At 41.5% G+C, this 22,302-nt stretch overlaps 1 protein-coding gene across 9 annotated transcripts in view; it reads left to right on the top strand.

The window, feature by feature from the left end:
• The window catches only part of ANKRD6 (ankyrin repeat domain 6), an 87,860-nt gene that overhangs the window by 33,112 nt on the left and 32,446 nt on the right, over positions 1-22,302 (top strand). For 8 of the 9 annotated variants that reach the window (XM_015621450.1, XM_015621449.1, XM_015621445.1 and 5 more), the window contains 2 exons: positions 10,039-10,181; positions 20,824-21,080. In XM_015621450.1, the coding sequence (XP_015476936.1) occupies positions 20,961-21,080 (120 nt within the window). In that variant the 5' untranslated portion in view covers positions 10,039-10,181; positions 20,824-20,960. Of the gene's footprint in view, positions 1-5,900; positions 5,985-10,038; positions 10,182-20,823; positions 21,081-22,302 lie in introns of all 9 variants that reach the window. The other variant, XM_015621439.1, reaches the window with a different exon arrangement.

Genomic DNA, 22,302 nt, shown 5'->3' with positions numbered 1-22,302 from the left:
ATTATGTTACAAGGAAGGACTGAAGTTTGAAAACAGAATTTAAGCTGACGTCTGAACTTCGTCTTTACTTTCCTGTTCTCTGTGTTGGTGATGCCGAGGCTTTAAGAATAGCAGCTGTAACCACATCTCTTGCTGCCTGCTTAGAAGCTAGCCCTACAGGAGCTTTTGACAGGCAGAACAGCTTATGTCTCTTGTCTCTGCAGCTTTTATGATGCTGTAGATTTATCAGGAACATCTAATGCTCTTTATTTTTGTTTCCCTCTAACTCTCCTTCTCTCTGGCTCTGTTTGCACGGAGTCTGTTGCTGTGTGCTGACCACCTAATGCAGCCAGGGACTGCTGGCTCTTTCTGCTGGAGGTGTCCAAAGATGTGCACAACCCTGCACACCCTGAGAGCCAGCTCTGTGCATTGGGTGGTTCTCAGTGAGGGCACAAAAGAAATAGCTGAGAGTTTATCCAAGAGCCTTATGGAGCTGTCTGAATATTGATAATACAGACTGACTGATATCTTGTCTGTCTTCTAAAATAATTGCTTTGGAGGACTCAAGTAGTTCAGAAGGGGATTAGTTGGTTTACTTAGAGCAGGATCAGGCACACATGTGCTTTTCTTCCCCACCCTCAGTGGAGCCAGTAATTTGTTGCCCAAATTACGGAGCATAAGATCAAACTGGGCTAAATATAATCTTGAATGATCCTGTACAGAGGGTTCCTTTTCCTGCTTCCCTCTGCTGGACTGCAGGGTGGGGAATAATGCACTGTGGGCCTCTTTGGAAATCAAGTGGAAGCTATATGAGACACCCCAGGTGCTAAAAAGAGACCTTTTGGGAACAGGAGCTGCTGCTGTCAGGACCCCACAGCATCAGGGGATCCCATTCTCCACAGAGGTGTCCCTGGTGAACTGTCTGCTCTGCGGGAAGGCAAGGAAGTCTCTGTAATTCACGCATAAACTGTGGCAGGTAGCACTTAGAGTGTGTTGTGTACTTGGATGAAAGTGTTAATGAGAGATCTTCATGCAGAGATAGATAAAGAGTCATATGTGTATATGTATATATATTTATATATACATATATACATATATATACATATATATATATGTATATATATATATTTTATTTTTTTTTTTAAATTTTTTTTTTCTCCTGTTGAGAAGATGGTTTTGCTCCATAGTAGGTGCTCAGTAGCAGGCATGACACTGGTACTGTGATCTTTGCTTTCTTCTGTCTTGATTGGACTTTGGCTTTGGAGCTTGCAGGTGTCTGTGATGATGGTGCAGGTGTTTGCTGTGCAATGTGTAGCTTCATTTGAGAAATGTTTTCTACTCCTCTTTTGATCTTTATCCTTTAGAAGGTCTTTTAATTGATTTGGAAATACCCTTTAATGAATGCTGTTCTTTCAACTGTTTCATATCAGATGTTTTCAGTATATGTGGGCTCCATTAATACAAATTTTATTTGTTGACTTACTTGGTATGTCCTGTGTGAAGGATTTCAAAACCTTATTAGCTAATCATGTTATTTTAAGATTGGGTAGCAAAGTGGAGCTGGTACTGGATTTCTTCAAAGTATACTTTGATGTACAGTTGGTACTTAGAGTTAAAAAGTTAACAAAATCCCAAACCTTCTAAATGCACCAAACCACAAAACAATCAGTGAATTATCAGAAAGAAAAATGTTTTATGTGGGTTGTTTTTTTTAATTGTAATCAATTAATAAAACTATTTTAAACCTGCTATTTTTCACCATTGTAATTGAAGTATTATTCTCTATAAAAACAACTCTGCATAATATTGGGAAGTAGCAGTCATACTCTATAAAAAATACACCAAACAATTCACTCTTTTAAAATACTTTTCTTTGTACTAAATAGACATTTGTGAAAATATAGTACCTTTTTAGATAAAAATTACTGTAAAGTTTATATTTTGTTGCAAGTGATTGTGTGTTAATTACCAGAGATACCAAGCTTTCACATTTTTAAAATCACATGTAAAATTAGTTCTTGAAATTAAATCAGTTCCTTCCAATGCTCACTTACATGCCATTTAAATCTGTTGCTCTAAAAAACTCTTGAGGAATATTCTTTTTGGACATGAAATCTCAGGGCATGTTGGGTCGTCATTAGAAGGTGGGAAGCTGAGTGAAATGTATTTTTTTCTGTTGCAGCTGTGGGAGGTTTTATCCCTGGGCTGAAATGACAAAACATCAGCCCAGCTATGTATCGATTTACCTGCTGGTAGGGATTAGATGTTCCCTAAGCAAATTTAGAATTTTTTGCTCTCTGGCTGGAGTGGGTTTTGCTTTGCTTTGGTGACATCCAGTTCCTCTGGCATGCACTACAGCTGTGACAGCCTTGGGTGGCTGTTGGCTGCTGCACTTCTCCCTCTTAATGAGATGAGAGCACAGATATGGGATAGTCTCATGTAATACTTTCAGGCAGTATTTTCCTTCTTGTTTTTGGTGCAAAGAAGATGACCAATCAAATGTTTTTTACCTTAATCTGTGAAAAATATATGGACATTTAAATTGTTTTGCTATTAAATCACTGGTTTTTGTTTACAAAATCACTTTCAGAAATTCTGTATGGTTCTCTTTTGTCAAGCCAATTTTATTTATTATTTTTTATCATATGCATTGCATTATGTTGCAGCTGAATAAAGAATCAAATTTCTTCATTACTACATACCATACAGCAGTCCTGAGTAGATGGGAGAGAACTAGAGTATATCTCAGTACCTGGTTTCTTTATTCCATGTAGTTTGTGCTGATTTGACAGGCATCTAAAATATTTGCACTTGTTTTGATTGTTATCAGAAATCAAAAAGTCTGACAAAACTGCAGAGATACTTGTTTCTGTTTTTTTTCTTTCTCTTTCATTCTGCGAAAACATTTATCTGCTATTTTCTATTATACTATCTAAGTCAACAGAGGCTTCATCCTTGTCTGTGTGTGAAAGGGAAACTGCCCTCCTGTGCAGATAAGCAGGGAACAGGAATCAGACAGTATCTCCATTAAGCTTCCATTAAACATTTAGTAAGAGTTTTGGAGTTAAATCTTTGACAAATGTTGTGGTTGAAGACCTTCACATCAAATGGTAGTATGGGTTTCCTGGTTTTCTTTCATGTGCACAAATGACTTAACAAAAATAATGACTGTATTATAGAAATATATATTCAGAGCATACATAATTAATAAGACCTTGAAAATAATTGATGTGTGTAAAACCCTTGCAAAACCCCACAAAAAGATTTTAAATTACATGTATTATTTTCTTTGAACATTTTTCTTTCAATTCCTGACTTTTTTTATTTTTATTTTTTCCTTCTGCTGTTTCTATTAGAGCTTACTCCTTAAGAGTACAAATAAAGCAGGAAGTATTTGGGATATTTTTAGGGCTTTTTTGCAGCTATCCAGGTTGTAGCAATCCAGTTGTGTTAGATGATTTTGAATCTTTTTCCCTTTCTATTAGTGGCACAGATGGGAAGCAGGCAGTGTGCTGAGCAGCTATGCAGTGGCCAGCACAGCAGGTGTGCCTTCTGACAGACCTGCCTTGCCTGTCCAGATGTGTCTGTGCATCTGCTCAGAGCTGGATTCTTATGGAAAGACTGGAGATGGTCAGTAGTGGCACTTCAGTGGGAACCACCACCGAGGCTGAATCCCATACTTGGGTTTCAATATCCAAAACTGAAATGGGGCTAATCTAGTGCCCTCACATACATACACAAAAAATATGTTTTTAGTTTAAATAAGGTGAGTTTGCTATGTTTGCTAATATATTTTAAACACGATGATTTGGAATGAATGTGAGAAAGGGAACAGGTCACTTTGCCAAGACTTTCAGGTGTTAGTGAAACTCAGGCTATTCAAGTTTGGACATTTGACTTTTAAACCAACCTATCTGCCTGGGACTCCCTTTTAGTGAATGGTAAACAATATTTTTCCTACAAAGGGATGTTCAGAATCTCCAAATTAAGTGCCTAATGTGGACTGCCTTCTGTTTCTACCTCCATAAGCACGCTTTGCAGTCATTGAAGATAATGGGTCTGGGCTACCTGTGGATATGTATCCCCAGTCCCTTGTCTTTCATGAAGGGTGGTGCTGAGGGAGAGAGGTGGGGCAGTGTGGCCATCAGGTTCTTCTAGAGGAAAAAAATCTAACAGCCTGTTCATTTGTTTGAAGTATTTCCTACACACGGTGGTCCTAAAATTCCCCATCTTTAGAGAAAGCTGAGTAAGTGACATTTCATAGTCAGTAGACATCATTTCACAGCTGTCCATTCTGTTATCTAAAGAGCTCTTCTGTTTTCATGTGGAGGGCACCTCATTCCCACGGTCATAGTGCTCCAGAGCCCTTTGTTCATCTTTGCCTCTCTTTTTGCCCCCTTTGGATGGAGGGGCATAAATCTCTTTGAAACATGCAGCTAAAATGTCAGGGTACTTAATGAAACAGGGGCACAGCTACTTGTGCTCACTATCAAACTTAGAGAACAAATAAACAGCCAGAAAGTTCATAAATATGAGGGTTTGTTTTCCTGCAAGAACCATAATGATTCTCTGGTGCCTGTGCCTTGCAGCCTGTCACACTATCTGGTTTTAATGTATGTGCCCTACAGTGGCTTTGCAGATTGCTGAATTGTCCTTCCTTTGGCATCCCTAGCTTTAATTGCCTATCTGCTTAAACTTCCCCTCTACTGTTTCTCCCCTTTCTCATTTGATTTTCTTCTGAAAAGCAGTAAAGAAACTAGCAAAAGAGAGGGAAGTAAGATATGGAGAAATGCCATAGTTTGGTTGAACCCATACTTGAATTAAGAACTGTTCCTTTTACAATTCATATTTTGGAGTTGTATTGCAGGGTGGGAATCCCTGTTTGCCTCAAGGAGCCTACATGGATTTTAATAACAAACATTACACCTAGCAGAAAGAATTCTTCAGCATGATGAGTTATAGATCAAGATCCACAGACTAAATATTCCAAGATCCAAAAAAGTAACCTAGAGATTTAAAGCCATTTGTAAATATGAACAGTAACAAACCTTGTAGCTCTCTGGATATCAGGAGTTGGAGTTAAATCATCAAAGTTAACAGCAAATTCCTTGTAGTATAATAGGGTCAAGGATCATACTTATTTTCTACTTAAGGTTAGATGCAGTAAAGGTAGCACCAGGAATGGCTTTGCTGCTTTAATGACAGCAAAAAGAAAGGTATCCCATAGCCTCAGATGGGAGCTAAGGGCTATAATGACAGTTCAGAAGACAGTCTAGAAACAATTTTTAGCTCCTTCTCTAAGAAGAGAGGAGCCTTGACATAGGAAAGTGTTTTCTCTAAAGGATGGCCAGGTCCTTGTTACATATGGGGTTTCCACCATCTAAGCAGAGGTGTGTGAAAATTCAAGGCGTTCCTCTGTAGTCAGAAGAACGGGCAAGAAAGACGCTGGGGCACTTCTGTGCCTGCTTTACAGTTGTTTGTCTTTCTCCATCCATGGTAGAAGGAAATACAGCTAAACTAAATAAAAACTTTTTTAAAGATTTAAGTTATCCAGCAAAGTGTATCCAGCATGGTGATTATTGCAAAGCTTTGTGAGGGACTTGTGTGTTCAGTTGTTAACCTCCTGTTAAGATAAAGAAGTGGAGGGAATGACTAATGTATTGCCTGTAAATATTGTAAAATAATGAGTGGGAGGAGCAGGGAATTGCATAGAATTGGTTGAAGCCTCCAGGGTTTTGTCTTTCCCTTCCCCCTTGCACCTGGGTGGATCAATAGAAAGGGAGAGCAGTTGTGTAATGGCTTTTTTGCCCATCACTGTGTGCTATTAGTTTGACACATGCAATTTACTTGGAAAAGCTTAAGTAGCCTTAATAACAGAAAGTCCCAGCAGAGCTGACACTAATGGTCTCCCCCGTTGTCAGTCTCAACAGAGAGATTAAGAGCTGAATGAACAAAGAGACCCAATTACCATCTCCGCCCCTCTGGATGTTGCTGCATGAAAACAGGTATGAGCTATGACAGTGGCTCTTTGGACAGACTCTGTCTCTCTGCCATGCCCTGGTGTGAGAGGGGTTTTTACTGTGCTCTCAATTTACTGCCATTACTGAGGGCTGCTGCAATATCACCCTGTCCAGCTTTTCTTCACTAATAGTTAAGTCCAGTCATCTTGAAAGGAATTTAGTATATCATGCCCTGATAATGTACACTATTGAACACTCTTCAGACAGTCACAGTCCAATGCACTGTGCTAGCAAGTAAAACAAGCAAAAGCAAACCTAGCCCAGCTAAATCTACCATTTTTTCTATTCAGTTCTGCACAAGAAAATAATCTTTTCTTGGCCCAAGCTCTCAGGGAGGTATCAGAGTGCAGCACTGCAGGGTGTGCAGCCAGAGACAGATACATGCCCACTGGGTTGGACTGGCAGAAAGGTCTCAAAATAAACAGAACATCTGTTTCTGCTTTTATCCAAAGCTTGGAGCAACTTGGTTAATAACAAAGTATGAGCACTGCCTGTGAATGGCTACACAATACCTTTTGTGAGTGCTGTTCCTCAAATTTATTATATAATACAGTGCCAGCTCTCTTTTGCCTCCCTTCGCTAGGACAGGTTTGTACAATCAATCCACAGTATTCACTTAAAAAAAATTGCTGCTGCATATGCTATAATTTTGTGTCTGTTTTTTATGGCTAATTTATGTAAGACTTTAATTGCAACTCATTTCTCAGTAAGACTGGCCCTTTTTTCAGGATTTTTTCCCTTCTGTTTCTCTAGCATGGCAGACCAAAGACTTCTCAACATTCAGGAAAAAAAAAAAGTCTTTCAAGACGACTCTAAGTGGGCTTTACCAGCATAGGGTTTGATCAGTGATGATGACTGATTGATTGAGAAAAATATGTACCCCACCCTATTCAGTCTCAGTATTGAAGAAAAACATCATCTTTCAGTAAACAGCTGATTTTTGAGAACAGTGTCCTGTTGACAAACTGTTAAACCAAACTTGTGTCCCCTGGATTTAGAAGAAAACCTGAATAATAATTACATAATAATAATACAATTACAGTAATAATTACAGCATCAGTATCAACACTGTCTAACTTTGTCAGTCTTTGCTTTATAACTTACTGTATATTCCAACATCACTTAAAATACTTTGCCAAGTACACCAGGTGAATGGTGGAGCTCAACATATTTATATTTCAAAGGGTAGTGAAATAAAATGGCTTTGCATTTTATTAATTGAATGTAAGTATATGAACATTTAATTGATGTATATGAACATATTTAATTGATGGTTCTAGAGATGAACAATTTCTCTTGTACGATATAATAACTAATATTTATGCTGCCAAAATATATTTAATATGCATGAAAAATAATGGGTTTGGCTGAAACCAGGTTTGTACAGCTTTGTGTGTTTTTCTGTGTGCATACAGGATACAAAGGAACACTGCACATCAAATGAATGCAATATTTAATCTAAAGTGAAATGCTTAATACTCCTAGCAGCAGTTCAAAGATGAGGACAGCTTTATTAGTGTTTTAGAGTCACGGTTTCTTAAACTCAATTTCTCATCTTACTGTGGATAATTAAAGTTTTTTTGTTGATCTCCAGCGATTAAATTTGCTTTCTTATCTATCACAGTTACAGTGTTGGTTTTTTAAGTGATTTGTGCATACATCAGAAATGGCAGAGGGGAAAGAAATTGTTAATAATCTTTATAAACAAAGACTTGTATGACTGATACAAAAAAAAAGGAGTATATAAACTTTCTATTCCCACCTAAAGAAAATTTGAAACAACTCCTCCTAAATGGACTGGAGTGTATTTTGGGAAATACCTGTGTATTTGTTAAATCATGTGCATTAAGCAAATGTAACAGTTTATAAAGAATTAGTAATTTCTTGTAAATATTTACAGCCCCAGTGAGGTTTTTGATGGCATGGACTTATGCCTGGGAGATTCCCTTTTTTCTCCCTCCAGTTCTCTCTCAGTGTAGGAACTCAGCAATTGTTTTGAAGAGACTACTGGCAAAAGAAGTTTTTTTCATTCTCTTTCATTCTCCTTTCTTACAAGCCTTTCATTCTTCAGCAAAGGCCGAAGTTCTTTGCCCTCTCTCCTTTGCTAACCCTTCCACTTACCCTGATGATCATGTATAATCTCAGGCCATTTCACTGCTTTTTCATCTCTTCTCTTAGTATCCACCCTCATTCCTCTGGTTTTGCAAGTGGTGTCAGCTCATCTGAGCCTCTTCCAGCCTGCAAAACATCAGACCATCACCAGTTATATTTGCTCTTCTAAATACCTTCTGCAATTCTCTTCTCCCCCTTATTGCTCAATGTGCTGTCAGTAGTTGTTGGTGATACAGTGACTTTTCCAGTCTGGCTTTGCGCATTTCATTCTGGGTGGTGCCTTTCCTGACCTCTTCCTCACCAAAGGTTACAATGTGCATTTCCTCCTCAGCCTCACATCAGCTGTCATCTGTCTGCAGTCCCTGATGTTCTTGAAATCCTGCCCATGCTTTTGTTCTCTGATCTGATCCAAGATGTTGGGTAGCGTGCCTGGGCTCTTAAACTGTCCACGGCGTTGCTGCTGGATCCCTCCTACACTGTCTGCTCCTCTGTCCAATTGCTGCTGCTTCATTTTCCTCACAAATGCAGAACTGGGATCTATTTCAGATTGAAATAGATTCCTTTGGATCCTTTTCTTTGAACCGAGTTTCAGATTGTGAGTCGTCTTTAACAAGCAATGTGTAAATTAGCAGCATGTTATGTTAATTTCATACATAAGTACTATTTGCCAGATAGATTATTTGTATTGGTGTGCACTTACATCTGTTAGTATGCAATGTTCAAAGAGTATAGATAAAAGATAAGATACCCAAGTGAAATCACAGTAGCTGTGTTCCTGATCAGCCTGGGGGGATGAACGGACTGATACAGCTAATCAAATTATCTTGAATTAGACTTAATTGCGTTTCTACATGAATGTTTCTGGTTTGTTTGTGGTTTGTTTTTGTTTTTAAAGAACTTTCTATTTTTCCAGTTCCTACATGAAATTGTAACAGCATATAACCTATGGAACTTGTACCACCTCTGAGACATTTTAGGAACCTGTTTTCAGAGCACACCATTTACTCCTAAACAGAAGTAGCATCTAAGTTCATCCAAGCTGTAAGAAGGGATGAGCTCTGGAGATGTCTCTCCAAGTAACATTTCTTGATTCTCACTTTAACCTGTGTCTTTTTGCACATCATCTTGAACGTGACTGTGGATGGTCTACCTGTAGTTTAAATACAGTTTATTTATTTGGTTCTTTATATTTCAATTGGTATTTCCAGTTAAAATGAAACAGCAAGGTGTATTCACAAGACAGTGACATTGCCATTGACAACAGTCAGCAAAACAGTACCAAAAGGTCAAGTCTCAGACATAACTAGTGCTTAGTTTCCCAATGCCTTTATGTATTGTCAGGTGGTTTCTTTACTTAAACACATCTGCTGATCCAAGTGTATTACAAAAACGATAGCAAAAGCAGCTAAATTATGTGGTGATTTTAATTAGTAGGAAAGAGAGATGGTAAGGTCTTCCAACAGCATTTTCTAATTGAAGTCACTGAACTGGCATTTCAGCAATGATTTCTGCTTCAGAGATCAAGAGAGATTATTTATCCTTAGCAGTTTTCAGCTCTCAAAAGTTCATGCAGGCCAAGTGACTTCCATCATTCATGAACTTTGTTGTGAACTTGTCCCTTTCCTGATTTTATTGACTTGTCACGTGATTTCTGGGAAGAAATGAAGGTCTCTGCTGCATTTGCCTCGTCCTTACAAGGAAAGTGAGAGCTGCACAATTTTATTTTCAGAGGTCAGTGGGAACCAAATCGGAGAGCTGTGGTTGGAGCTTGTTTATAATGGGAAGTGGGTGTATAAACCTCAGGAGGAAACCCCTGGGTTTGCCCAGGTGCATGCAGGCAGCTGAGCACTCAGAAAACACTGGTAGTAAATTTCTGTGTTTTTCAGTCTGCTGTGATGCTTCACTTATGATGTTTCTCCTCACCCAGGAGCAGCGTACAGAGACGTGCTGTTGTCATCACATCTGGGAAAGACTGAAGCTGGCATCTACGTAGTCCTTCTCCAGAGGTTGCCTTGCAAGACACAGCTATAAAATGTTCATCAGAAAAAACTGAACCATAGATCCTTAAGAGTGAGTAGAAAACAAATGCGACATTTCAGAATTTTTGTCTAAAGTGTATAAAAATAATGACATGGATTTGCATTTTAGAAATGCATTCCAGTTCCTGGGTAACTAGGGATTGTGAAGAGCTTGGACTGAGCCTGTGGCATCGGGTTATGGTACTTACATCGCACTGCTGTGGTCTTTGGAGTGTGTAGTTCCTTGCCTCCTCTGCTGTCTTGTATGCCTCTGTTGAGCTGCATTTTTGAGGGCAAGTGACTTGAGGAAGTGTTTCATTGTTTCTGGAAAGCAAGGCACTCTTAATGCTAGAGGACTAGCTGGTCTTTTGGGATCACTGACTAGGGCTGAGAAAATTAGACCGAAGAGTGTGATGTAATTTCTGAAGTCCATGCAGAAGATAAATCATGAAGATAAATTGCTCAGATTTGCTGATACTTTCTGCACCAGTTCATTTTTGCATTTCTTTTCCAATCTGAGTGTTTTCCCATGGTAAGTTAGGGTGCTTGCTTATTCCAGCTTTTTGGTCCTCAGCTTCCCTGATGGACACCTCTGATTAAGAGGTGAGTGAGTTATATGAGAACTATTAACTGTCAGTGTCCAAGGAGAGTCTTTTCCCTCTTAAAGCATCCCTCATTATCATGCTATCACCAGTGCACCTTCTTGTTTCACCAGAGATTTTTCCATTGAGATAATCCCTGCACAGCTGTCTACTGTCACCCTTGCAAGCCAACATGAAAGCAAGATCAGCCATGCCATCAGCATGAAGATATCTTCAAGTTAATAGAACAGTACAGTAAAGCAACAAAAAATGTAATCTGATGAGATGCATACAGCCCATAGAATGTGTGCAAAACACCTTTTTTTTTAGTTTTAAAGTTATTTTTATCCCCCAGACTTGTTTTTCTCAAACATTTGACTTATTTAGGTACTTTGTGTTGTGGGATGCTGCTAATGAAAGTAATTGCTTTATTCCTGAGGGGACGGCGGCATGTTGTAAAACAGGATGTAACAATCCTTTAATAAAATATAAAAGGGTAGCCAGGTAGATACATTCTCTGTTGCTGCCTGAGTTGTTTGTGGGTTTTCGTTCTGCAAGATGTTACTGCTTCTGCCCCTCCTGCTTGTGTAACTACAGAGAAACGGGTGTTAAAACCAGGACCATTGGGCTTGTCACACTCAATTGTGTTCTTCTTGGTGCCCTCAGCTTCTGAAAAATAGAAACAGCGTTTAACCCTCAATTCACAAATAAGGTGATGGGACACAAAGGACCTCTAAGCAGTGTGGGAGGGTGGAATAGGGAGGAAATGCAGGAACTTCAAAAGGAGAGGAAGTCCACAGGGATTTAGCTCCACTCGGTCCGAAATCAAGAGGATTAAACTCTGTTGAGTGCCAAGTACTACACTGTAAGAATGGATCTCTGATTCCTACAAGGCAGAGAATTACTGTTTAAGCTGCAGAAATAATTCTGAGAATTTGGAATGTGCTGGGAAGTGAATTTGATCTGTCTGATGCAGTTGCAAGGATAAGGCAAAGCCCAGCTCCAGGGCTCTGGAATGCAGAAATTGATCTGTAGAGGAGATCAGAGGGAATTATTAACTGTGTTGTTGTCATGACCTGAAGGGTTAACTGGCCTATGGGAGTAAGAAGATTTCAGCCATAGGGGGTTTCAAGGATTCTGTAATACAGAAGTGGTCCCAGGGGAAGACCACTAAAGTAACAGGCAGAGTCTCACATCAATGATGAGTCTTGTCACGAAGCTGGAAGTCAGCCAGACATCCCTAGTGAGGGTCAAAGAGTTTGTCTAGAAGATCTTGTGGAAAATTTGTGCAGGGAGCTCAACCTGTGTAGGAAAACCACAAGCAGTGCGGGAAATAACCAGAGAATAAAGCTTCAGTCTGGATAAAAAGGACATCCTTTCTATGGCACAGAGATGTTAAAGGGTGTTACAACACACTCACCTCAACAGCCAAGAGGTGCTGTTAATTTCTGTTTTTCTGCTGGGAGAACCAGTAGATGATGGTTATGATTTCTCACATCTCAGACCACTGTTTCCTGTTCTTACAGTTAGAACAGCTAATGGCAGTTGTCGAACCTTATTTTCTCAGGATGTCTTCCCCTTTTTCCACCTTTCTTACTTCTTTCACCTTTTCAGATGATAAGTTCCTTGGTTTTGTACTTCCTGATGGTATCTCAGGCTGCCTCTGGTTTCTGGACACCCAGCTGCCATTCAAAGATGCTGACTGCACTTCTCAAGGATGCTGCTGGCTCCCAGGCTCACAGTCCAGCAGACATTTCCTCTTTAAGCACACATATTCTGCTCAGTTTCTCTCCTTGCAACCAGATTTCACTTTAGGGCTGCTTACATCAAGACCCCTCTGCAAATATTCTGTGTAGTTTTGAGTACCAAACCTCAAAAGAGCTATGTCAGGGGATGAATGAGCAGAGAACTGGAATAAGTTATCTAGAGGGGAGTGGCAAAAAAAAACTCCAGTGTTTTATCTAGACAAGAAAGCAATGAAAGAAATGGGAGAAGGAAGTGGGTCAGGGATCCTCCAGAGTGCACTTCCATGTTTCATTATGTTTGTCGATATAGCAGTTGAATATCAGGTATCATTTTGATAAACCAGCTTATTTTGTGGGTAAGAGAGTGTTGTAATTGTCTGGGGTACAACACTGACAGTCTCTGTTCATTGCCCTGGTTTCTGTGCCTTTACATGCCTTCACATGGTAGTCCAGTCAATTTGCTGAGACTGCTGGCAAATATATCCTTTGATATGTGTTGGAATCCTTTTGTAATTTATGAGCATCTTTTCACTAGACTTGGAGTAGAGACCTTCTGTGGGTGTCGTGTAGGATCCTGCGCAGCCAGGAGACAGCAGTTTTGGCTGCTGACCTGACCTGGCTACCAAAGCAGAATTGAACTCATGGTCTCAAGAGGAAAAGCTTTGTCCCCTTCAGCTGCTGCTGTGTAACCCAAAACACTGAGCACCATGGATGTGTGCAGTGTGGAGGCTTTGTGCATTGCATCAGGGAGTCTTTGCTGTCTTTGGCCCAAACTCATGGATAGGGTAGGATAAAGTCCCTAAACATACACTTTCTCTCCTTACTAGGATCTCCTCAGAGATGATTTAAAGTTGCTCCCCAGTTCTTTTAGGTCACTTCCAAAGTCTGCAGAGGTCAGAGGGAGCCCTCTGGCAGACTCAGCAGGTTTGGGATCTTTCCTAAAGCAGTTCCCTGTGTGAATCAGATGCAGATAATTTATCTCATCAATAATGTTTTTTTCTTGGGAGTTACAGCCAGCTTCTGAACAGCAGCACTGGGGGATCAGTGGATGGGTTTAGGAAATGGGAATTACTCTCCCATCTGTGCTGACTGATGGGGTGATCCCATGCAACAAAATGTGACCTCCAAGTTTGCTTCTCTGCTGTGCTCGGTTTCTCTCACTTACCCATTTTCCAGGGTGTGCCAAATCCTTGGATATTTGTACTTCCTCTTGCTGTTGCAGTACTCTGTGGTGGGAGGCAACTGAAAAAAATCATGATTTCTTGATGGTAATGGTGTGCACCATAACAGGGGCACACACCGCTCTGGGGGTTACAGTGGACACTTCCACCCATGCTTGTCTGAATACATTGCTCTCCCACCCTGGCCACTCCATCGTTAAGATTTCATCCACTGACTTTCAGCTTGAGCCTTGTTAAACTTTTAATTGACACACTGCCTGCCAGACTCTTGCTCTTGTGCCAGAAGCCTAGCAGTATTGAGGAATATTGTGCCAATATCCAAACATCACGTTGTATCCATGGTTCAGTGCTGAACTGGGTGGCACTGGTCCACCTACCTCACCGCATCTCCCAGTGCTCTCCCAAGACATCAGCTGTGAGAGTACAGGAGGGGCTGTGTCATCGCTGCTGGCAGCTCCTAAGTCATGTTTCTCTTGAAGAGGAAGAACATCTCCAGTGCTCTTTTGCCAGCTAAAAAATATTTTGAAGCTGGTAAATGTGTTCTTTTCTTCTGTGCTCTGTCAGCCAGGTTCAGGTCATACATGAGCAGGAGGACACCTCTGTCCCAGCCCTCTGACATGGCAGCAGCAGGGTCTCCAAACTGACTGATAGATACTGTCCATAGTAAAGATAATCTGAACCCTCACAGCAGAGGACATACTTTGGGGTAAAAAAGGGAAGAAGAGTGGAGGAGAGGGAGTTGGTTGTGGAAAGGATTATGGCACTTTCTGCTCACAATGAGGTCCTGCAGTCATTTTAATTGGCTCCTGCACAGAAGGTGACGATGAGGGACAGTTCTCCCATCCAGAAGCCCCACTGTGTATGAGGGTAACATAAACCCCCACTCTCCCATGAGCACAGCCATGTGTCTGCTTCGTTCCCAAGGTTGGGCCCTGGCACTTCTGTTAAACAGCAGTCAGCTGGAAAGATCTCCTAACTGGTTTTATGCAAATGGGAGCAGATATGTCATGCATGTGTGTTTGCACATTGGCACTGTCCCCTATCAAACAATAGTTATTGTTTTGTCATGTAAATAGTGCTCAACTGACAGGGCTTGCTGGGAGTTGAGCTTATTTGTACTGAGTGGTTTTGATGTGTGTGTGTGTGGTATGCAGGTGTTGAAAGAGTGGGGAGTAAAAAAGCTGTGAAACTTCAATGAGATAAGCCAAATAAACCCCCAAATCATGTTATGGAAAGTGATAAGTACATCTAACTTGTGTATTGCATAAGGGAGGTCAGGGCTACATGGCAGAGAGGTAAGTAAGAGGGAAGAAAAACAATTGTTTTCATACAAGATTAGTTATGTCTAAGCAATGACTTGAAACTGCCTCTGATCTTCATTGCTGGTCTCCATGTGCCCGTGCCTCTCCCCAAGAGCATTCTTCTTGGCAGGTGTAACTCTGGAGGTTGGTTTTGATGGTACCAAGGCATTGCCTGAGAGCTGCCAGGCAGCTGAGGGTTTACATTGAGTACAGCCAGCAGTGGAGGCCAGACAACGGAGATGGACTGGACAAAGCAGTTGGGGAAGCTGCTGCAGGCGGCCACCTGCAGCGGAGCAGTGACATCAGTCAGTCTGCTCTGGTTGTGGTGGGAAGCCTGATGAGCAACTGTCAGGCACATACTCCCTGGGAGGCTGCTAAATAGTCATTGTTGAACTAATTAATAGCAACAAGTGGGGAAAAAAAGACAGAAAAAAAAAAAAAAAGCTCAGAAAATGTTTTCAGATGTCCCAGACAGCGGTGATAGTTAGGGTGTTGAATATGCAGCTATCCATATGAAAACTGAATGAGTGTACTTGCCACAATAAACTATGTAATGGGAACAGTAAACCCCACCCCTCCCCTGAGACCAACATATAATCTACTAAAAGTCTGTGTAGATGTCCAGTTCAAAACGTTGATTGTTATAAAACCTAACTCCAAAAATAGTATTGATGATGTTATAAAAGAAAGAAGAAAATTGTGAGTCAAAAGCACATTGTTCTTGACCTGGTGGGGGGCTTTACTGTTTTCCAGATAAAGCTGCTGCTGGCTTTCACAATTACACCTTTGACTGGTTTTTAACTGTTTTTTGGGGCAGGAAGGGGTGAAAGGCAATGTCCTCCCTTTAGTAAAATATATAGATATTTTTCCTGAGTAGTTTATACTGGATCCATGATGGAACTAAAGAAAAATCACTGAAATCACTGAAAGAGAAGGGTTTGCTGCATGTCTTGGACAAACCCTTTTAAAGTCAGCGGAGAGAAATGGCAGATATATCAGCATCTTGCAGTAAGTGATAAATGAGTTCCAGGAAACCCACTCTTTCTAATGCAGTAATCCACTCTGCTGAATAATGCTGTTATTCTAAAGTGAATACAATCTTAGTGTTTATGTCATATTTTATGTATGACAAACTGCTTTGCAAAAAGGCTGGATGAGAAAAAGGACATTTTATAGATTTTATACTGTTATGTACTAATAAAAAAAGAAACCAGTTTTACTGTGAGAGTCAAGCAAAAAAGAGATGAGCAGCATTTAGATGTAGGACATTTTCTTAGAAAGACTATTATTATAAATTAGTAGCTTTTATCTACTCTCCCATTAAAAAATGTCTGGCTGCATATCTTAATATTGGGGTATTCCAAAATAATTTAGACTAATTTTATTCCATTGTTTATGTTGAATAAAATAAAGTTACCAAGTGCTGAGGTTTTTTCATGGACTACAGGCTCCCCAGGGAAGTACAGCCCCAAGCCTGCCAGAGTTCAAGAAGCATTTGGACAACATTCTCAGGCATACTTTGGGATTTTTGGGGCCATCTTGTGTGGGGCCAGGAGCTGGACTCGGTGATCTTTGTGGATCCCTTCCAACTCAGGAAATTCTGTTCTTCTATGATTCTGCGATTCTATTCAGCATAATTTCTGGTGATAAACTGAAAAAGAGAATTTGGGATCCCTTGCAGAAAAACTGCGGTACCTTCTTCTCTTTATCTCCTTTCATCTTTTACTTCAGCACACATGGAAACTTTTTGTTAGCTATGTAAGCATTCTTTTATTCAAATACTAATTTAACTTAGTGATTGCATTGAGAATGACCTGTGCTCTGGCATTTCATCTTTTCCATTTAGCACAGGGAACTTCTTGAAATTGATTAGCTCATAGCTCCTAAATCTTTCATAGTTTTGGCTTTTTTCTCTTCCCTCAGCGAGGAAGCTGCTGGTTTTAACCCTTCACATGAATTTAGGAGAGTCTATTTCCTAGCCTTTCAGTATCTGTGATGTTTGATGTTTCCTGGACTGTCCTTTGGCTTTGGATTTGAAAATCCTCATTCCTGTGGTTTTTTTTGTTACTGACGTGTAGGCGCCACGGCCAGTGGAGCAGCCTGGCAGCAGTTTGGAGGGGAGGGAGCTGGGGAGGGGAAAGGTGCAGAGAGTGTTTTTTGCCAGCTCTGCCAGTTGCATGGGAGAGAGGACAGAGTTGTACAACCCTGCCACCGAGCAGCCAGCTGCCCACCCACACAGTGCTGTGCCACCCCAGACAGACATCTCCTAAGCATCCACAGGGCAGTGTGGCTCAGTGAGCTGGGAGCGTAATCCGTGGGGATGCAGCTGGACCTCAGTGCCTGGGGAGGGTGCCTCGCAGCTGCCAATTGGGAGCACTAATCCACAGTCAGCCTGTCCTTCTCCACGCTCCACTGATGGGGTGAGCACGTTATCCTCGGAAAGGATCGACCCACAACAAAGCAACTGAACCTGTGGGCATCACATCTGGCCAGTTTCCTTGGAGAGGCTTAGGAAGTAGGTGTTGCTTTCCCAGCCCACCCCAGGTAAGTAATCTGATCTTAAACAAAGAAGCACTGAGATGGCTATTTTTCATTTAAAAATATGTTAAAGCAAAATAATTGTTGTTGTTGTTTTGAAGGCATAAGGCTTGAATATTCTCATGCTCTGTGCCTCCCTTGAGCTTCTGGATCTTGGGGGCGATAATGAGGGATTTAATTCTGGGTAGCAGGTGCTGGCAGCAGGGATGCGATGCAGTGCCTGTAATCATGTTGTCGGGTTCATTTTGCACCATCTGGGTGTGAAAGGAGCAGTCAGGCTTTTAATTGCAGTCCTTGGGCATCTGGTACCTTCCTCCTGCTGCTGGGGTTGCAGACGTGGTCAAAGAAAGATGCTCTGTGTGTCTGAGGCACATAGAGAGTTAAAGCCGGGGGCAGCGATGCCACTGCCAGTGTAGCCACTGTGCTGGGGATGGGTCCCTGGGGAAGGGAATGAGAAGGCTGTTCCCACTTCCACTCTTCACCCATCACCTTTTTCTACCAGGTCAGGAGAAAAGGAAAGTTGGTCTTTCAGTTGTCTGGGCTTCCTATTCTAATTGGACGTGTTTTTCTGAATTGCAGATAATCCCAGCTGAGGAGTTGTAAAGCAGATGTGGTAGGGAATGTGACCTGTTGTTTGAGCAGGAGCCAGGCTTGTGCTGTGGCTGCCCTCTGGGAATGGACCAACACCCTCTAGAGACCTGGGCAAAGTGGGAGATACCCCTAAAAGACCGATAGCTGAATCGGCTCCTTGCTGTGCTTTTAGGTACAATCCAAGCAGTGGAAAAGATAAGATAGCAAACTCCATGATAGCAGTGCCATGGTCACAGTCCATCCCTCCAGTGTGGCAGGGCAAGGCAGGAGGAGGCCCATGATCTCAGTGTGCTGCAGTAAGAGAGAGGGAGAAGAGTTAAATTAGGGAGTATGATTTCCAGCATTTACCTTGCGTGGGTTATCCAGACTTGTGCAGCCCTATGTTGCTAAGGTATTAGTGTCTTTGTAGTGGCGTGGCTAGGATGTGATCTACAGGAGCATCTATGGCTTCTGCAAACTTGCTCAGAAATGTCAGTGTGTCAGGAAAATGTCTCCATTGAGACTGAGATTTTTGTAGTGAATATGCAATTCTGTTGGTGACAGTGATGTCACTGCATTGTTTTCATGGTAGTTTTTTTTTTTTTTTAATTTAAAAGGTAAGAAAACCAAGCAGGTTCTGCCCAGAGGTGTTTTAATATGTCAGTACATGCCTCCAGCCAAAGTGTTGGCAGCCAGCTTAGGGGTAAGGCTGGGGACAAACAAGTGATGGCACAGTTCACCTGGAAACTACCACTGCACAGGCAGGGACTGGCACAGAAGCACACCACCCTCTGCCTGAAAAGCTCAGTTCTAAGGTGTGCCCTGCACCATGGACTGGTCATGGAGGGGAGCTCTGGGGTGTGCTCCTGGGTTATGGAAGCATCACTTTGAGATGTGATGGGAAAGTCAGGGATGTGCTTGGAGCAGGGAGCTGGAATCATGGGTGGGTTGTGGGGGGTATGGAGGGAGGATGGGTGTTCTGCTTGCTTCAGAAGCACAAGTCACTGGAAATCAAATACTTGAGGAGGTAAGATTGAAACTTGCGTTGTTTGTCACAGATCAAATTACTAAGCATAGGCCATCTGTGTTTCTTGGCGCTTTTTAAATGGTTTGTACTATAATGTGTACAGCCCTCTGCCAGAAGAGCAGGGTATGATGTGCTAGTGGAGAACATGAGGGGTTTTTCTTCCCTATTTTCCATGTTACCAGGGTACAAACTGTGTCTATCACACTGAAGGTGTGGGTGGAAGCAGTCCAGTGACACAGGGTACAGCACCACTCCTCTGTTGTCCCATGTTGTGCTGACTTTGAGGCCGAGAAAGTCTTTGTCTGGTTTCTCTGAATAAATGTGCAGCTATTTCTATGTTGCTCCAAACATGTTTGCACTTAGAAAGGAAAAGAAACATGAGGAAAAGCTAATTTGAATAATTTACCTGGAAAGTGTATTGCCTAATGCTTATCCTTAGAAATCAAGAGTCAGTTACCTGGAGTTTTTACTGGCTTTGACATAACTTTCTATTGATCTCAGAGAAAGCAGTAACTTCTCTATGCTTTCAAGGGCCTTTTTCTAAAATGCATGTAATATTCTGCATATTGTTCACCTTGAAGGGTGTTACAAGAATTAAAGCTTATAAAGTGTCCTAGGATTTATTTATATAACTTACCTTAGGAGTGCAAATTAAATTCTGTTAATGTCTACTACTACAAATTAACCTACAGCTTTAGTTGCTGCTGTTCTGAAATAGATTTAAAGGATGGCATAAGGGCGAAAGACATTTTATTCCAGTATTGATCTCCAAGATCATCCTGGACCCTGTACCTATTACTCTTCCACTATGCAGTGTTTACTACTGGTGGCTGTTAGAGCTCAGTGCAGTGATATTTCAAGAGGGGAGGACAAATGATTTGTAAATACACTGGATATTTTGAAGATGATTTTCCTGTGCTGAAACAATTAAATACTGAAGTGAGAAAAGGACAGATAAAACTGAAATCTTCCCAAACTGGGCAGGTTCTGGATCCCACAGCTCAAAGTGATCAGTGGATTCATTTTCTGTAATTATATCAGAAAACTCTTTCCTGCTCTGATGGCTCATTGGATGGGTCAGTGGAACCAGGGCAGACAAACATCCTCACAGTTTGCATGAAGAGTGCTGAATCTGAATTGTTTCTGGAGTCAGTGGGGCGTGATGTCAGCTCGGTGGGGAGAACACAATTTCTCAGTGACAGCAAAGATGAGTGTATCCCAATAGCAGGTTGTGATCTCTCCCAGCGGTGTCCTTGGGATAGTTCAGGGGAGGCTGTGAAGCATTTTATGCTCGTGAGGGAACAGTCAGCTGCCTTTAATTGCTGACTGCACTCAATCCTCCCAGGGCAGAGGTTTGTATATTTATATCAGCAGCCGGTAACTATAACCTATTCTTGTTCCTTTGGCCAACAGTAGTTATCCCCTCCTTGGCTAATTAAAGAGTGGGAAACCTGGCGGGGGGAGAGAGGATGAAAGGGGACCACACAAGTAGAAGTTAGGCTGAAACAGAGTTAAGCTCTCAGAAAGTTTCAGAATTTTTTTCCTAACCAAGGGGAATGAGGGCACAGTGAAAATGTGCTACTGTCTGTATCCCTCCACTTTGCAACAGAAGTGCAGTGTCCTCGGGAGGTTCTGAGGAGTTTTCATGATCCCTCCCCAAACCAATGTGAAGGTGAACGCTCAGGGAGGAGCTGCTGTAGTGCTCTGTTTCTGAAAGCTGTTTGACAGCCGTGTTGTTCTCTGATCCATAGGTCCAATGGATGGCATAGCAATAGCATCACTGTCCAGGGAGCTGGAATCCTTCCTCGCCTGCCTGCATACTGCTTGAACTGATCCCAAGCCTTTGTTTTCGGACTGAAGAAACCTGAAAACCTTTCTCTCCTAATTCATGAGCCAGCAGGATGTGGTCGCCGTGCTTTCAGAACGCCTGCTTGTAGCCGCCTACAAAGGCCAAGTGGAGAATGTGGTGCAGCTTATCAACAGGGGTGCCAAGGTAGCAGTTACCAAGGTAACGAGAGAAAAATGCTTTGCAAAAGCCCTGGGAACTAATGTAACTCTTCTAGACCATTGTCTGTGAAAATGCCCTCCTAGCTTTACCAATCTGAATGTGACTGGAGTTAGTGTTCAGATTTCCTTAAAGTTTGCACTTAATAGCTCACGCAAATTTGCAATATAGTGCATGTCTTGTGTTTATACCCCTTGCAGGGGGCGCAGCTGGGATGAACACTTAGTCCTTGCAAACACAGTGTGTCGACAGAGGGGCAACATTTTTCAAAGCCTGCATTGACTTTTGAATACTGTGTGACCTGATGAATGGAGTAATTCATCACTGTCAAGGGAAGGCGGTTCAGGGCACCCATCTCCCTGGGTCAGGGGATGGGGAAAAGCCACCTCTTGTGGCAGGGTAAAGGGATACAGAAATTGTTTCTTGCTGCTGGAGTCTCTTGGTGCAGCAGCCTCACTTATACCAAACAACTTCATTGATTTGTTCTGTGTAGTCCCTTAGTCAGTTCCAAACTTGGGGGTTGCAAACTGTGTTCCCCATATCTTTGAGAAAAGTCAGAGTCAGAGGATTTCTGCTTAGATACAAGTGAGTTCAAACTGATATTCACCTATTCCTAATGCTCAACATGTTATAAATAATATTATCTTAGAAAAGATGAGAGGTAACTGCCTGTTGCAAAGAAGGTTTGATCAGCAAAAAACCTTAAAAAGAACTAGGTAAGTAAAATCTTTGGAACTGTAATATAGAATTTGGGGTGTGCTGTTTTGATGAACTGTTTTTCTCCATCCTATCTACTTTTATTTGTGTTTCCATATTGGGTTTGACCATTACATATGTATGGAAGCTAATATTTACAGATAGAAAACACATTTGATAAAAAGAGGAAAAGACAGAATGCTTATCTGTCAGTGGCAGTTGTTTTCAGTACCTTCACAATGTTTGAGTTGTAGATAATATTAATTTTGAAAGTTGGAGTGATCCAAGGACAACCTGTGTTTGTAATTTTTGTTTGGCAAAAGAGGTAGCCTCTTGCTGATTGATACAAAGCACAGATTTAATAAGCATGAATAACCATGTTCTGTTGCCCAAGCAGCTCTGTAGCTGATGAACAGCTACTAAAGGTAGTCAGTAATAGACTAGGAAATACTGACTTACCTGGCTTGCCTGATTGGTAGCTCAGGGTTTTGTGGTTTTCTTTTCCTTGTTTGTTGGTTTGTTTTTTTTT

Source organism: Parus major, chromosome 3 (assembly GCF_001522545.3).
Source record: "Parus major isolate Abel chromosome 3, Parus_major1.1, whole genome shotgun sequence".
Classification (NCBI taxonomy): Eukaryota; Metazoa; Chordata; class Aves; order Passeriformes; family Paridae; genus Parus; species Parus major.
The sequence above is the reverse complement of the archived record's forward strand: the minus strand, read 5'-3'. Positions and strand labels throughout refer to the sequence as shown.